Source organism: Saccharomyces eubayanus, chromosome XIV (genome assembly GCF_001298625.1).
Source record: "Saccharomyces eubayanus strain FM1318 chromosome XIV, whole genome shotgun sequence".
In the NCBI taxonomy this organism is placed as follows: Eukaryota; Fungi; Ascomycota; class Saccharomycetes; order Saccharomycetales; family Saccharomycetaceae; genus Saccharomyces; species Saccharomyces eubayanus.
The window spans coordinates 207,434-223,141 of NC_030973.1; the positions used below are offsets into that span (position 1 = coordinate 207,434).

General features: G+C 39.0%; 9 protein-coding genes across 9 annotated transcripts; 3 read left to right on the forward strand and 6 right to left on the reverse strand.

The window, feature by feature from the left end:
* Window positions 1–82: 82 nt before the first annotated feature.
* CSL4 (exosome non-catalytic core subunit CSL4) lies at window positions 83–1,063 on the forward strand (the record flags this gene model as incomplete). The annotated part of the gene is made up of 1 exon (XM_018367536.1): window positions 83–1,063. The coding sequence occupies one exon, from the start codon at window positions 83–85 to the stop codon at window positions 1,061–1,063; it is 981 nt and encodes a 326-aa protein (XP_018219660.1).
* Window positions 1,064–1,274: 211 nt separating this feature from the next.
* Window positions 1,275–2,321, reverse strand: PDR16 (phosphatidylinositol transporter; the record flags this gene model as incomplete). Its single annotated transcript, XM_018367537.1, has 1 exon — window positions 1,275–2,321. One exon carries the CDS (start codon window positions 2,319–2,321, stop codon window positions 1,275–1,277), a length of 1,047 nt encoding a protein of 348 aa, XP_018219661.1.
* Window positions 2,322–2,826: 505 nt separating this feature from the next.
* On the reverse strand, window positions 2,827–3,951 carry ELA1 (elongin A; the record flags this gene model as incomplete). The annotated part of the gene is made up of 1 exon (XM_018367538.1): window positions 2,827–3,951. One exon carries the CDS (start codon window positions 3,949–3,951, stop codon window positions 2,827–2,829), a length of 1,125 nt encoding a protein of 374 aa, XP_018219662.1.
* A 482-nt stretch (window positions 3,952–4,433) lies between these two features.
* URE2 (glutathione peroxidase) lies at window positions 4,434–5,468 on the reverse strand (the record flags this gene model as incomplete). The annotated part of the gene is made up of 1 exon (XM_018367539.1): window positions 4,434–5,468. One exon carries the CDS (start codon window positions 5,466–5,468, stop codon window positions 4,434–4,436), a length of 1,035 nt encoding a protein of 344 aa, XP_018219663.1.
* A 487-nt stretch (window positions 5,469–5,955) lies between these two features.
* Window positions 5,956–7,758, reverse strand: JJJ1 (Jjj1p; the record flags this gene model as incomplete). Its single annotated transcript, XM_018367540.1, has 1 exon — window positions 5,956–7,758. One exon carries the CDS (start codon window positions 7,756–7,758, stop codon window positions 5,956–5,958), a length of 1,803 nt encoding a protein of 600 aa, XP_018219664.1.
* A 358-nt stretch (window positions 7,759–8,116) lies between these two features.
* CNM67 (Cnm67p) lies at window positions 8,117–9,865 on the reverse strand (the record flags this gene model as incomplete). The annotated part of the gene is made up of 1 exon (XM_018367541.1): window positions 8,117–9,865. The coding sequence occupies one exon, from the start codon at window positions 9,863–9,865 to the stop codon at window positions 8,117–8,119; it is 1,749 nt and encodes a 582-aa protein (XP_018219665.1).
* Window positions 9,866–10,197: 332 nt separating this feature from the next.
* On the reverse strand, window positions 10,198–12,486 carry SQS1 (Sqs1p; the record flags this gene model as incomplete). The annotated part of the gene is made up of 1 exon (XM_018367542.1): window positions 10,198–12,486. The coding sequence occupies one exon, from the start codon at window positions 12,484–12,486 to the stop codon at window positions 10,198–10,200; it is 2,289 nt and encodes a 762-aa protein (XP_018219666.1).
* A 276-nt stretch (window positions 12,487–12,762) lies between these two features.
* On the forward strand, window positions 12,763–14,247 carry ATG4 (cysteine protease ATG4; the record flags this gene model as incomplete). Its single annotated transcript, XM_018367543.1, has 1 exon — window positions 12,763–14,247. One exon carries the CDS (start codon window positions 12,763–12,765, stop codon window positions 14,245–14,247), a length of 1,485 nt encoding a protein of 494 aa, XP_018219667.1.
* A 266-nt stretch (window positions 14,248–14,513) lies between these two features.
* Window positions 14,514–15,134, forward strand: SSU72 (RNA polymerase II subunit A C-terminal domain phosphatase; the record flags this gene model as incomplete). The annotated part of the gene is made up of 1 exon (XM_018367544.1): window positions 14,514–15,134. The coding sequence occupies one exon, from the start codon at window positions 14,514–14,516 to the stop codon at window positions 15,132–15,134; it is 621 nt and encodes a 206-aa protein (XP_018219668.1).
* Window positions 15,135–15,708: the final 574 nt, after the last annotated feature.

Here is a 15,708-nt window from a genome sequence, read left to right on the forward strand (position 1 = left end):
TCTCTTTCATTACCCGGCTCTGTCACGTGAATTCAAATTCTATAAAAATTTGTTAGAGCATCAAAAATAAAAAATGTAAAAGATGAGCATATGTCTAGCGTTAATTGCCACACCTTTCGGTATTAAGTACTCTATTACTTTCGTAGCACAGACAGGCCTAATCAATTCATATCCTGTAATGACATCTGATTTTCAATTTCCCAAGATAGCTTATCCAGGTAAACTAATATGTCCACAATACAGTACAGAGAATAAAGATGGTGAAGATGTAATTTTTAACTATGTTTGCGGTCCAGGGACAAAACTGCTTCAGTATGAACACAACGGGACAATGTTAGAGGCTATCACTGCCACCTTAATTGGTACAGTGAAACGCGAGGAAGTGAAGAATACTGACGAAGAAGAAGAAGAAAAACTTGAGGTCGCTGACCAATCTACAGAGGAGGAAAAATCAGTGGATGCGTCTTCCAGTGAAGTGGTGAAGAGGGTTGTAAAATTTATCCGAGTTTCAGTTTTGCCGGGGGCAGATGATGATGGCAGAACTAGCAAAGATGCTAATAACGATTTTGCCAATAATCTACCGAAGGAAGGTGATATTGTGTTGACCAGAGTGACAAGACTCTCATTACAAAGAGCCAATGTCGAAATTTTGGCTGTGGAAGATAAACCCTCTCCAATTGATAGTGGAGTTGGTAGTAATGGGATGGGAATAATTGCCGCTGGTGGCGGTTCCGGAGCGGCCACGTTCTCTGTATCGCAAGCATCATCTGATCTAGGTGAGACATTTAGAGGCATAATCAGGTCGCAAGACGTGAGGTCCACTGACAGAGATCGTGTGAAGGTGATAGAATGCTTCAAGCCAGGTGATATTGTAAGAGCGCAAGTTTTGTCGCTAGGTGATGGTACTAACTATTATTTAACTACCGCGAGAAATGATCTGGGTGTAGTGTTTGCCAGAGCCGCTAATGGTGCTGGTGGATTGATGTATGCCACAGACTGGCAAATGATGACCTCACCAGCCACGGGGGTGACAGAGAAACGTAAATGCGCCAAACCTTTTTGATTCATAAAGGAGTGTTCAAAGCGCTTCGGTACATATCCATCTATACCGGTTTAGAAGAGCATATACTTTCTTCTTCTGTGTCTTTGACGCACAGGTAAAAGCATGTGGAGATAAAAAGAAGACATTTTATACGTTTTGTTATTTTTTTTTATTATATATATATTAAAAGTGCATTATCATTATCTATCTAAACTTATTTTCAAGATGGTGTTTATTTTTCTGAGTTTACTGGGTAAATGAGTTTATCGTGAGTACCTCTTAAATCGACTTCGCTTAAACCTACAATACCGCCGAGGCTTTGGAACCTCTTGAAATAATGATCTCTCTTTTCGCGGGCAGCATCCACCAAAGATGGCCAATATACATCATGCTTATACCTGAACTTCAGTTCCCCACCATATAATGAATCCAGTTCGTCCTTAGGGACGTATTTGACAAATGGTTCATCGAAAACCAGTTTTTCACGGGTCAATGGGTCGATAAATGGATGAATCAATTTTAAGAATGTCCATGCCAACCAAGRGATATTTGTCAAAAGCGCCTTCCCGAGCCTTTCTGGATAGTGAGTTTGTAAAATATGCAGAACTTCTTTACCTACACCGATAGGTGGAATCTTACTATTACCGGGTACTTTAGGCACATCAGGATACTCCTTGAAATCTATTAGCAAAGCTAGAGAATCCTGGCCAGCTGGCATGAAATCGATGACTCTTTCCAACATAAAGACTAAGTGCTGCACTTGTCTGTGAGAGGTCTTTGTGTTTTGTCTGCCCGGTTTTAAATACAGGATGGGCCTAGCATCGTTTTCGTAACCCAGAATGACTTGCTTACCGGATTCGTTCTCTACGGCCACGGAGTCAGCGGTCAGTGTGTCACCGTGTTCCTCTCCGAGGTGGCTGATGCCAAATTCTCTTCTCCATGCCAAAGTCGTAGTGATTCTATCGATACAGTCCTTTAAGACCCATTTGGTGGCTCTTAAGTAACGCAGGAAACATTCTCTTGTCAACCAAGCTTTTTCCTCCTCCTCTAAGGGCTTGACTTCTTCTTCTGATCTATTTTTTTCACTTGTGTAGATTTTCAAGTCAGGATCACTGAAGTATTTCAGAACGTCCTTGTACATTTTTTTTTGTTCATCGGTGAGTGGTTTTTCCTCTGGAATAGATACCGAGGCAGGCAAGTCCTTAATTGGCTTGTCAATCTCAATTAAATTTTTTGGCTCTTCAGGAACCTCTTTCTTCTTGGAAAATCTCTTAAACATTGTTGACTTCTAATATTATTTTCCTTTTGGCTATATGTACAGTAGATTGTTTTACTTGGTAGAGAGATAAAGGGACAGAAAGAAAATAGAAAAGATATTGAACAATGTCAAAAAGAAAACGAATGGAGAAGAGTCTATCTAAGATAATATATATGTGGATATATATATATAAATACAATGGATGCTGTTAGAGCATGTACAAGAATCAAATACGCATTTAGTGCGTGAATCCGTTGCGATAAAGATCTGGACATATATACTGAGATATATCGCATAGTTGCACTCAATATAGTCGAGGAGTCGGGTGGAAAAGAAGAAAAAAAAAAGCATAAATAATTACTAAGACGGAAAGGCAAAGAGATGACGCGCAACGCGCGAAAATCGCTTATAAATGGGAGACCCGTTGCTTCCGGCTGCCTTCCTTTCTCCGCGGAGCGTGGACCCGTATCCGTGGGGAGTGCGGTGGATTGTCGCGCCTACCGCCGGCAGTGGGGTTGCAAGGGTGCTATTTCCGCGGATCGTGGATATACGGCCGGGTAGCGGGCATGTTGGCGGTCACGTGCGGCGTAGTATTTCCGGCAGGACCGGCATTTTGTACGAAGATGCCCGATTTCTTCTTCTTGTGGCCTTTCGGTACGGTATTAGCGGTGGCAGTTGACGTAGAGGAGGAAGCGGTGTTTGTGTGGGGATGGTGATCATTGGTAATCGATGCTGGAGCGGGACGAGGAAGTGCAGTGTTGATCTTGGTCGCCACCCTGGGTAGTGCGGGTTTTTTTCGGTTGAGAAAGATCGACGGTAATTCGAACCTTCTCTTCTTGATCGGTGCGGCGGGAACTAGAGCGTCTTTCTTCTCTTCTGTAGGACCGTCCCCTTCTCGGTCTGTTTTGACGGGTTCCGGCCTGGACAACGTTGCATCCTTCTTTGGAGACGATGGCTGTCCGCCAGCTTTCCCGCCAAACGCTACACGCTGTGCATGCCTTTTCGCAATGTTGAACCCGCCGTCTTTGAAATGCTTTAGTCTGGATTCGTGATCTCTCAATGATTTCATGTACAGTTGCGAGTGGGGTCCGCTGTCCGACCTCGTGGTCTTCCTGGGGTTTCTTCTTTGGAAGTAAACAGTATGGTCTACTACTACAGTTTGCTTTTTCTCTCTTTCTTGTTTTAGTTTCAGCATTTCTGATCGCAGCCTCTCTGCGCTTTCTTCTTGTTTCTTTTCCACATCCTGCTGGTACTTCGAGTATAACATTCTGTAGGGTATGCGGTACTTGTTGTTCCGGGGGTCTTTGACCACCGACTGTCGTATACAGAGTTTTATTAGGTCTTGATCCGAGTGGTAAAGTTGTATGTCATTCTCCTTTATGAAAGTGATATAATATTTGCAAATGGAATCTCTTTTGGATACAAATTGTTCCTGCACATTGGTCGGAAAATCTTGCTTCAGCATTTCTAGCCATAGATCATCGTCATCAAATATCAACAAAACGTTGCTTTTCTCTAGTTTCAACAGCTGCGGTATTTTGACTTTTTGCAGTATTTTTTTTAGCAGATGGTAGGGAACATTACTGACAGATTGTATATTGGAGTGATTTCTCATCAACGAGATTTCACATAATGTTCTTAAACTTTTCATGTTTCGACATCAATCGGTTCGTGCATGTACTTTAACGTATATTGTTACTAAATTCTCATCTATTTATATCTCACGCGATGTGTCTGCCCCATATGTACCCTCTTTCTCTAGTAATTGAAGCTTGAAATTTTCGATTCTCGCCTTTGTTTAGATCATCGTGCCAAATGCCGAGAAAAAAAGGTACAGCATACGCACATCTCAAAGAACGCCCTCGAATACAATGGGTAATAAACGTATGCTATAGAAAAATCAATGATGTTGTAGTTATTATAAAAACAATTTGACACATCTAATGCTACAATTTAAAAGGGAGGTAAATGAAAAACCGATGAATTAAAAAATTATACTAAAATTACTATATACTTTCGTGACCTGCTCGATTCTATTTTTCATGAGAATCGTTTGCTTGCCTGTCTATGTACAATCCCTTACATCCGTCTCTCCTTCTCTTGTGCCTCTGCAGAAAAAAGCCCCTAAGGTTACTACTCACCACGTAATGCTTTAATTACAGCAGGCCTTCTCATCATATGCTTGGTCCACTTGTAAACTTCGGGAAATTCAATTTTGACATTAATGCCGATCCTATCCACAACGTTATTCCATGGAACAAAGGCTAAATCTGCTATAGTCAATTTGTCTCCTACAAGCCATACAGGATAGTCAAAAAACCGACTTTGTGACATGGGTGTTGTCCCAGCAGAATATGCTGCCGCATTATCTGTGTCCAATTCCATCACTAATGCTTCTCTACGTTCGGCTAATGCCATTTCTACCACACCGTAAACTCTTCTGACTTCATCCGTGTATCTTTCCACAGCACTTGCAATTTTTTGGGAGTGGAAGTATCTAAAATGTAAAGCCTGTCCAATCATTGGTGCATGACCAGAAGTCTGAAAGAACAGCCATGCGTTGATTTGAGACTGTTCTGCTAAATCATCAGACCAAAGTAGTGGATTACCGGTCTCCTTGTAATATTTGTTTACTAGATGTAGCAAGATTGCGCCCGACTCCCAAATGGATAAGTTGTCCATGTTGTGATCGATCAAGGCTGGAACCCTGGCATTTGGATTTACAGAGACAAATTCAGGAGCCCTGTGTTCCCCCAAATTGAAATCTAGAAAAATCGTGTTATAATGAAACCCGAGTTCACTCAATACTATAGCGACTTTAAACCCATTAGGGGCAGATCTGTGAGAGAAAAGGGTATATCCTTCTAGAGGTTGCTCTTGAAAAAACTTTGTAATTCTTGAATACTCCACATGACTCATATCTGAGAATGCCTGCTGCTGTTGTCGATGCTGTTCTAGAGTATCTTTGATATTGTTCTCGTTGTTATTATTTTGGGTACCATTACGGCCATTGTTGTTATTTTGAACGCTACTATTACTATTTACACCGGCAGGGAACTCGAAATTTATATTGCTCTGGTCAGTGGTGGTATTACTGTTTCTATTCCCTATATTTACTTGGCGGAGAGCATTGGATAGATTGGATACTTGGTTACCGTTGTTATTCATCTTTCCTGTACAGTTTATTTTCTCCTCCTTACAACGATATGACTAACAAAAAAATGAAAAAACGAAATTGAGACGAAAAAAATAAGATTAGCACGGGGACTTTTAGAATTCGGTTCAATCAGTCTAGTTCTTATGGGCAGTTACAAACAGGCTGATCGAAAACGAAAAATGTTCAGTGTTCTTTTTCACCCTCGAGTGAAGTACGCTTTGGATTTTTGTATGGTTGTTTTCTCAGCCAAGTGAATGAGAAAAATACATGTTGAAGCCACTCTTCCTCAAAAATTCATTAGTGGCAGGCAGCTCATCAATTCTCCTATTCGGCGAAAAATGAAAAAAAACTGCAAGGTGGGGGAAATCACCCGGACTGAACAATGTGAAATAGACAACCGCTACAGTCATGTTTAAGTGATTGGATGTAACAGCTCAAAAACTTTTAGTCTATACTTATATATAAATGACCTTGGTTCAACTTAGGATGCGAGCACCTCTATTTCTTGTTTACCTTGACTTTCCTACTCTTTGCCTGGCTTTTCACCGAGGCATGCCCCGCTATCTTCACATGCGTAAATAGCTTGTTTCGACTATCAAATGATTCTCCACAGGTACCGCATTTTTCGATCACGGCAAATGGAGATGCTGAAGGTAATGGAGTAGTTAGAGATGGGGTGCTTCGCGCAGATTTGGAGTTTTTTTTTGGTGGTTTACCCTTTTTCTTCTTCGCTTTTGTAGACCAATCTTCATCGTCGTCGCTTTGGAAGCCGTTGCCATTCAACGACGCTAGAAGATCGTTCAATTCGTCGCCTCTTTTATCCATATCGTCGTCAGATGAATCTGTTTCGTCAATTTCTGTCTCTGCATTGTCTTTCTTCTTGTTTTTCTTCTTCTTCTTCTTCTTCTTATTATTACCTTTCGTGCGTACTTGCACATCTTCATCAGAACTGACGTCTTCCACCTCTATTTCCATTTCCACTTTTACACTATCGTCCTCGGTTTCATCTTCAGATGAACTTTCTGCTAGTTTTCTCTCAATCTCAGCAAGTTCAGCTTGTAATGCTTCCAAATCAATGTTATCTTTCTCTTCAACAACCTCATCCGCTGAATCAAAATTTTCAAGATCCGAAAGATTGTCTAGCCCAAGGGTTATGTTTTCCTCTTTCATTTCTTTTCGAATCTCGGCCATATTTTTCTTGTGCAATTTAGTGTTCGTGTGATTTTTCAATTGTTTTTCAGACTTGAATGTTTTATTACAGATAAAACACTCGTAGATCAATACCTCATCTTCTTTATCATCCTTAGAGTTTTCAAATTCCCCAAAATTATCATAGACTTTTTCCAGTTCATCCCAGTTTTCTTCTTTTACAGTTTGCCAACTCTGTAGATTGAAACTGGCTTTACATTCGTTGTCGTTCAGACTACTAGATTTCTCTTTATTCCTCGAATTCTTTAATTCATTTTTCCTCTGTTGTTCTTTTAGTTTACGTTGTTCTTCTGCAAATTTTGCGCCTTCTTTCATTCTTTTGTCAAGCTTCTTGATAAAAACGACAAACCTTTTGACTGTTTTATTGTACTCATTTCGGGCCTGTTGTCTTGCTTTCTCGTTTCTTCTATTAACTTCCCTCTTAGTTCTTCTGTCATAACTTTTGGAATACATGTATTCGTCTTTCCAACTGAAGCTTTTCAATGTATTGAAGGTCGACCAAATTTTATAAAAGTTCTTTAAGTATTCATAGTTTGTAGATGAATACCCGAATAAAGGATATAGAAGCATATCGGTTTTATTCATGTACTTATCACACGCCTTTAAATACCCAGTGTTATTTACATCTTGCTCAAAGACATCGTCTTGATACTCGTTGAATCTTCCCAGACGTTTACCATTCAATACTTCATCTTTGGCTAATTTAGCAAATATCTTTCCTGCAATTTGATAGATCCCTGCAGCCGAGTTGTCCACCTTTGTATATAGGGCAGAATTGAAGAACAAAAGCAACTCATCAGCAGTGACACCTGTGACAGCAGCGTCCACTTCATAATCGCAGTATCCATCAGCATCCGGTGGAGTATCATTTAAAATTTGTTCCTTGTGTGAATCGTACCATGCCCTTTCCTGAGAGTCAGACAGCACTTCATAAGCAGCTCGAATAATAGCAAAATTTTCTGTGGCCTCTTCAACATTATCCGGGTTTTTATCTGGGTGATATTGTAAAGCTTTTTTACGATACGCTTTTTTCAATTCAAGATCAGAAGCATGCGATTCGACTCCCAAAAGTTCGTAATAGCAAGTCTTCATAAATTTCTTTTAAATATCAGACTACTGAAACCAAAGGGTTATTATTTTCGTCTTGTTAAATTCGGTTTTCAAATATTCTAATAACTATGATCATATGTATATTTGCGATGACTTCATATTTTTTCCTATGTACTTCTTTTTCTTTTTCTTTCACTCGTTGCATTAAAAAAAAAATGTACACACATAGAAATAAATAAGTATTTCACAATACTTGAAAAACTAGAAAAATAACTATTAACCCCTTTGTACTTAAAACAATGAATATGAATACATATATCCTAGAATATTCAGCTTCTAGTCTATTTTTAGTTACAATTACAACCGTTTATTCTTTGACCAAAAATAATTATAAAAAAAATCACCTGACCATCTTTTCCAAGATATAATCATACAGATGATCCAGGCATCTCTCCAAATGGTGATCTATGGTGTCAATCCTACGTGTAGTCATGAATTCATAGTATGCCTGATCCGTAAACTTTTTTAGATTCATTTCTTGATTATATATCTGTCTATGAAGGCGTTGGGCAAAGTTGGACAGTAATATACTTTCATATTTCAGTTTAATTGCTAATAAGGGGATTTTTCTCCGTAATTTGGAGTAGGGAATTCCAATAGCAAGTACGATTTCTTTGACAATATTTTGTAAGTCTGTTAGACATGCTGAATCAATCTGTTCGATCATAAGAAGATTACATTCTTCAACAGAAATATCTGACCTTGATTGTAGAATCTCTTTTATAGTAATCCTTTCAGAAGTATTTCCCTCTAAGTTACCCAAACGTGACTTTAAATGGGTCAGTTCTTTTGACATGCTATTTGTCTTCTTCTCAAACTCCCCTATCGTTTGGTCCTTATCTTTCAGTGCTGCCTCATAGCTTTCTTTGTTTCTCTCCCATGATCCCAGTCTTTCATTTAAACTTTCTAGCTTAGTTTTTATTTCTTCGTTGCAACCTTTTAACATTTCCTTTTCGTCATTGCTTAATTTCTCAAATTTATCGCACAGAACTTTATTTTGCTTGGATAGGGTCTTATTTGTACCAAGTAAATTATTATTTTTTTCTCTTATGGCTTGAATTTCTGATTTTTTGTTTTCTAATTCATTTTGGAGATCGCTATTTTCCGATTTTGCGTTTTCTAAACGTTGTGACATACGATTTTGCTCATCTAAATGTGACTGTCGTAAAAATCCTATGATATTAGGATATTTTTCCCGTAATAGTCCATCCAAATTCAAGGATGCGTCCTCAGAGTCATATAGTTCAAAAAATAATATACCGATTGGTATTGTGAACAATTCAACATTTCGAAGAGAGTCAGTAAGACTCAATAGTGCAGTTTGTTTTGTTCGAATAGTATCTTTAGCCTTTTCTAGTAACTCCTTCGTATGTGAGAACTYTTCCGTTATATTTTCAATCATTACTGTTTTTTCTTCGAGTTTTTTTTCATTGTTTGAGTTCTTGTCACTGAATTTCTTGGCGATATCTAGTTCTCTTTGTAAAGAGTTTGATCTTTCCTCTTTTTCTAAATTCTCTTTGCCTAATTCAATAATCCTCTTTTGGTATCCGAGTATAACGCTTTCCAAAATCTGAAGATCTTCCTTTGATAGAGAAGCTTGTAATGGAACAGTTGCACCGTTACAGTCTTCTATGGAGAGGTCAGGCGATAAATTTTCATTGGACGTTTGAGAAGAACCACGCTCATTCGCTTTCGTGAAATGCTTCGCAGAAGAGTCTTCCCTTGGGGTGGAATGGATAAAATTCGGTACATCTCCTTTGTGACTTTCGGTTACTTTGGTGGAACGATGTCGTCCATTGTGTGATCTTTCTTGTAATCCGGGAGATTCTTGAAGATTTGTATTCCTGGCGTAGTTCATGCGATCCATAGATGGTGGTTTATTTTCTTCAGAAGAATCTCTAACATTGGAGAAGTTACGCTTGATAACATCGTCAGGGTTAACGAACAAAGGCAAAATAGACTTCCCAACATGGTTCTCGTTAAGCCAGTTTTGTGGGATCTGCTGTTCGTCCCTCTCCCCAGTGTCATCGGAAACAGGAGAGTCTAAATGCTCGTTGAATGGAAAATTCATTAGATCAAAATCGGTCATGATGTACAAACAAACAACCAATATTCGCTAACGATTTAATTGCTCTATCGGTTTTCACTTACAATCTACTCTATTTTAAAAGCATCATCATTGTTATTTATTATTGTCAATATTCCACAAAAAGCGCTCAACGCCTCACGTCGCGCAACGCGAAAGTTCCGAATAGAATGGGCATTAACAGATATAAAAATATATCAGGTATATACTCGAAGATGCGTACCTACCAACACATCTCGAAGGGGCAGCCTTTTCTTCTACCTTACACAGATAATTATACTAAAACATTCAGCTGCTATTAAGAGAAGTAATGCAACAACAACCCTTCCAAAGTACTAATTGTCGCTGTGCCTCAAACCCGATCTGCTCTTTTTGATTTTGGCAAAGATAGGCTCGCTAATACCCTTATTACCTTGAATACCGAGACCCTCTCCACTTCTCCAACCAAGTTTTTCCAGCATTCTTCTGCCAATATTTTCGTTCCCAATTTCTGGGGCGTCTTTCCCAACAATCTCGCCTTCTTTGATTTGGAATTTTCCTCTGATCGTTTTAGTTCTTTCAAACACAGCTTGTTCTTCTCTTGGCCTTTTCACATCGATTCTCATAAATACTGGTCTCTGCCTTAACAATTGGTCAATAAGGTTATGACTTGGGGTGGACCATTTTGTTTTTTTTACTTTTTCGACCACTACAGATGTGTGATTAGCTTTCCCAATTTTTGAAGTCTTCATGTTATAGTGTTTGGCAAGTTTCATAACTGTTTTGTTTCCATGAGGATCTAATGGAGGAAAGGTGAGCCTGTCTTTGTTTCTTGACAAAAATAACTCAAATTCGTCCCTTATATTCTGAACATGGAAACCGTATGGGTATTTCTTGAACAGATCATCTGAATTCTTATTCTCTTTATCAATAAAGTCCTCCTTGTCTTTTCTCTTCTTTGCCTTGTTTTCTAGACGCTTGCTTAGTTTATTTTGTAGTGTGATCATTGTTTCTGTATCCAATGCCAATGATTCATCTATCAGTAGCTTCTTCTTCTTGCCTTTACCCTTAGTTTCCAAAGACTTGCTTTCAAAAGTCCTGGATCTATCAATGTCATGCTTCAATGTGTATGCAATAAGATCGTTCAACCCCTCTTCCATATCACTATATACAATTGAAGAGTCTAAATCTTCATCATATTTGTCTTCTTCGTCACTGGAATCGGAAATCTGGATATCAGAGTAGGTTGGCTCAGGTGGTTCAACTTTTGGTATAAGAGAATTTTTGACAAAATTCAAATATGCGGATAATCTATATTCAGGAAGACCCAAGTCATCTATAATGAAATCAGCAAGCAGGTCCTGATCAATCCAATGAAAATCGTAATCTCCCAGTAATCGATAACATTGCAAGTAGTATGAATTATCGGCTCCACCCATCCTAATATTAGTGACCACTATGTCATTTGTATTTATAACAAAGTCTTCTTCTTTGAATCCGAACTCTACTTCATCACTCACAGGTGATTGTACATTGCCATCTTGGTCTTCAGGCGCTTTATTGCCGTTGGTCGAAAGGGATTTTATATCTTGAGTTAATTGTGGGCTGGGACTTGGTAAAAGACTAACATCATTTGGAGCGTTCAAATAGTAATCGTCAAAATAAGATTCGTCTTCGACGTCACTATCGTCAAAACGTTCGTACTGAGCGTCGCTACTGTTTTCAGTTTCTATCTCATAAGCAAGTTCATCATCGCTTGAATCGTTGTTTTCCATATTTTGCATCACACCTGAAATGTAATCAGCAAATGGGTGATATGTCTTACTACCTTTATTAGGAACATCAACTCCAACATCTTCATTTTCGTCACCTTCTGCAACATTAAGTTCAACCTTTCCGATTGTTAAGATAGGATTGAACTCTACTGCGATTTCCTTGGGTTTTAGAACCTCTTCAATACGGACCCGTTTTATTTTATTTGAATCTAGTCGTTTTTGGCCTTCTTCATCTACAAAGAAAAGTTCGGTGTCTTTAATCTCAGAAGTGGAAGAGGAGAGTGAGGACAAAGACGGTGGTGATATCGGGCTTTCATCATCTTCGCTTCTGATGTATTCATTGCCTACGTCTTGGGCGGTGTAAACCTGCTCTGTAGTTTCTTCATCAGCTGGTGCTTTCGTGTCAGCGAGGTCCCTGTTATGAGCAGCAAGACTTTTTTCCTGGAGTTTTTGAACCATATCATGAGATGGATCGTAGACTTCTTTAGCTTTGACAAATTCCATGGGTCTTTTGCGAAAGGTTGCTTTGCCTTCCTGTAAATTGTTTGAAGAGTCATTACGGTGGCCTGGTCTCATGCCACCCATTCTCATAGACCGACTCTTGGCATCGCGACCAAAATAATAGTCCTCTATGGTCTTAGAAGATATTAACGCTCTCCCCGGGTTGAAATCTGCACCTAGGTCAGCAAGGTCCCCTCCTCCCAGTGGAACAGACGAGTTGTGCCAATTATTTGTAGGAACTGACTTTTTCTTTGTGTTCCTGCCCGTTGAAGGACCTTTAGCATTTCCCTTGCCACCTCTCTTGGAATTACTACCACCACGTGCATGCCTGCCTCTACTTCCTTGATAATGGCTGTGTCTTTTCGCCATATCTAACAACAATAGCAATCTAGGTCTTTACTTGGCTCTAGGTGTGGACCACTTCTTTTAGAGTCTTCAAAATATATATTTGGGTTTTGTTTTCCTCCTTAGATCTCAATCAATCGTAAAATGTCAAATTTCACTTATATACCGTTAAGCGATGTCCGTTGCAGCTGCTGATAATAGCGCCCCAAAGGGAAAATTTAGGAATATACACACAATAACGGCGACTAGAAAGAACAGACAACATAGCGTTGAAAATTTGACCTTTGGCTGGTAGTATACATGCAGAAGTGGCTTGGACTATGGAAAATGGATTGCGTACAGAAAGTATCCCACGGTGTGTTGCCAGCCTCGTCTGAGGACCCCGAAATTTTTACGAATAGTGATTATGTAGTATTAGGAGAAACATATCCTGGGCAAGAGCAAGAAGAAAGTCCTGAACAGCCAGACCCAGACGGCGAGGCCCGCAGCGATACGGTTGGTGGTGGCTTTTTCAGCAGTCTGTTTGGTAGAGATATGTCTTCCTACACCCCAGAGTTTCTTTTGGATGTACGATCAAGGGTCAATTTCACATATCGGACAAGGTTTGTTCCTATAGCAAGAGCACCGGATGGACCTTCACCTTTAAGTTTGAACGTACTGGTACGGGCAAATCCGATCAATACAATAGAGAACTACATAGCCAACCCTGATTGTTTTAATACTGATATTGGGTGGGGGTGTATGATAAGAACAGGACAAAGCTTGTTAGGTAATGCTTTACAGACCCTTCATCTGGGCAGGGATTTTAGGGTCAACGGTAATGAAAGTTTAGAAAAAGAATCAGAAATTGTGAAGTGGTTCAACGATACGCCTGACGCTCCATTCTCATTACATAACTTTGTTTCGGCAGGTTCCGAACTCTCTGATAAAAGGCCAGGTGAATGGTTTGGCCCCGCAGCCACAGCCAGAAGTATACAAGCTCTTATCTACGGTTTCCCGAAATGTGGCATAGATGATTGTATAGTCTCTGTTTCCTCTGGCGATATATATGAAAATGAAGTTGAAAAAGTATTTGTTGAGAATCCAGATAGTAGGATACTGTTTTTGCTAGGTGTTAAACTTGGCATCAATGCTGTAAATGAAAGCTATAGAGAAAGCATATGCAGCATTCTAAATTCCGCATGCTCAGTAGGTATTGCTGGAGGGAGGCCGTCCTCATCGCTTTACTTTTTCGGATATCAAGGTAATGAGTTTTTGTACTTTGATCCTCATATTTCTCAGCCAGCTGTAGAAGACACCTTTGTAGAATCGTGTCATACCAGAAAATTTGGTAAACTACAGCTATCAGAGATGGATCCTTCGATGCTCATTGGTGTTCTAATCAAAGGAGAAGAGGATTGGGAACAATGGAAGCTAGAAGTCATGGGATCCACCATTATCAATATACTTGCTAAGAGAATGGATGATTTTGATGTGAGTTGTAGTATGGACGACATAGAAAGTGTTGATTCTAACTTGATGAAGAAGGATACAAACAATAATGAAAATTACGGAGTGTTAGAGGGAGATTATGTAGATATCGGTGCAATACTTCCACACACAACAAACATAGGGGGCAGTGAAGAGGACGATGGCTTCCAAGACATTCATTGCAAGAACCAGAAGATTGTTGTTATGGGGAACACACACACTGTTAATGCCAATTTAACAGACTATGAAGTAGAAGGTGTTCTTGTAGAAAAGGAAACAGTAGGTATTCCTAGTCCCATCAACGAAAAATGTTAGCATAGAGTCACCTGTTCACTATTTATATATACATATCTTAATATATTCCTGAAACTAAAATATTCACCTCATTCATGCTGATCTATCCGGTCATCCTTTACGTACGTAAATTCGTGTAAGCACTATTTTTTCTTCATCTGCGGCAGTGGGACGAAGATAAAAAAATAAATGGATCGAAAAACAATTTAAGGCAGGTTTACAATTCTCGAAAACAATTCAAAAGAAGAGTGGGCCAACGGTAATATAGCTAGCGATAACGATTAAGCATGTCTAATCATCGCAATCCAAACTTGAAATTTTGCACAGTTTGTGCGTCAAACAATAATCGTTCAATGGAATCGCATAAAGTCCTGCAAGAAGCAGGCTATAATGTTAGTTCTTACGGAACAGGTTCAGCAGTGAGACTGCCTGGTCTGTCGATAGATAAACCCAACGTGTACTCATTTGGTACACCCTATAATGATATATATAATGATCTTTTATCACAATCTGCAGACCGTTATAAATCGAACGGTTTATTACAAATGCTAGACCGTAATAGAAGGCTCAAAAAGGCCCCAGAAAAATGGCAAGAAAGCACAAAAGTCTTTGATTTTGTTTTTACTTGCGAAGAAAGATGTTTTGATGCCGTTTGTGAAGACTTGATGAATAGAGGGGGTAAATTAAACAAAATAGTTCATGTCATTAATGTTGACATAAAAGATGATGATGAAAATGCCAAAATTGGTAGTAAAGCCATACTGGAGTTAGCTGACATGTTCAATGACAAAATAGAGGAGTGCGAAAAAAACGATATACCATTCGAAGATTGTATAATGGACATTTTAACCGAGTGGCAAAGCGGACATCCCCAACTACCGTCATTGTATGCTCCATCATACTATTGAAAAAAGAAATGCTATAAAAAAAAAAAAGAAAAAATAGAATATAAGCAACCAACATGGACTAATGTCCACTTGTAAGATTATATTGCATACATGAACTATCGACAGCGTGCTAGTTAAATTATTTACGTTAAATTTGGACGGGTTTTACTTAAAAGCATTCAATACTTGACATCCGTCTAGCTGTTGTCTTTTGATTAACGGGCGTAGTTATCTTTCATCTACATAACAAGTTCCATAAGGCATTTGCCCTAACGTAGTTATATATAACAGGTTTCATTCCAATGTACATCGCCAGATATAGAACTAGAGTGAAGAAAATAGGATCGAAACTCCCAAAAGAAAGTTTCAATACTGATAGAAGAAAAAAAATAGATGTTATTCTATAGTTCTTTTTCTGAAAATAAATCAAAAATTATAAGATCCACCCGTTCCTACCAAGACCTTTCAGAATTTTTCTCGTAAATGACAACGGGTGATACCGAGATTGCTCAAAAGAACACATCTTAAAATATACAGTCCTGACCGGCCAACCTCAACAGCTATACCTTCATCATGAACTAGAAGTTCAATCGAA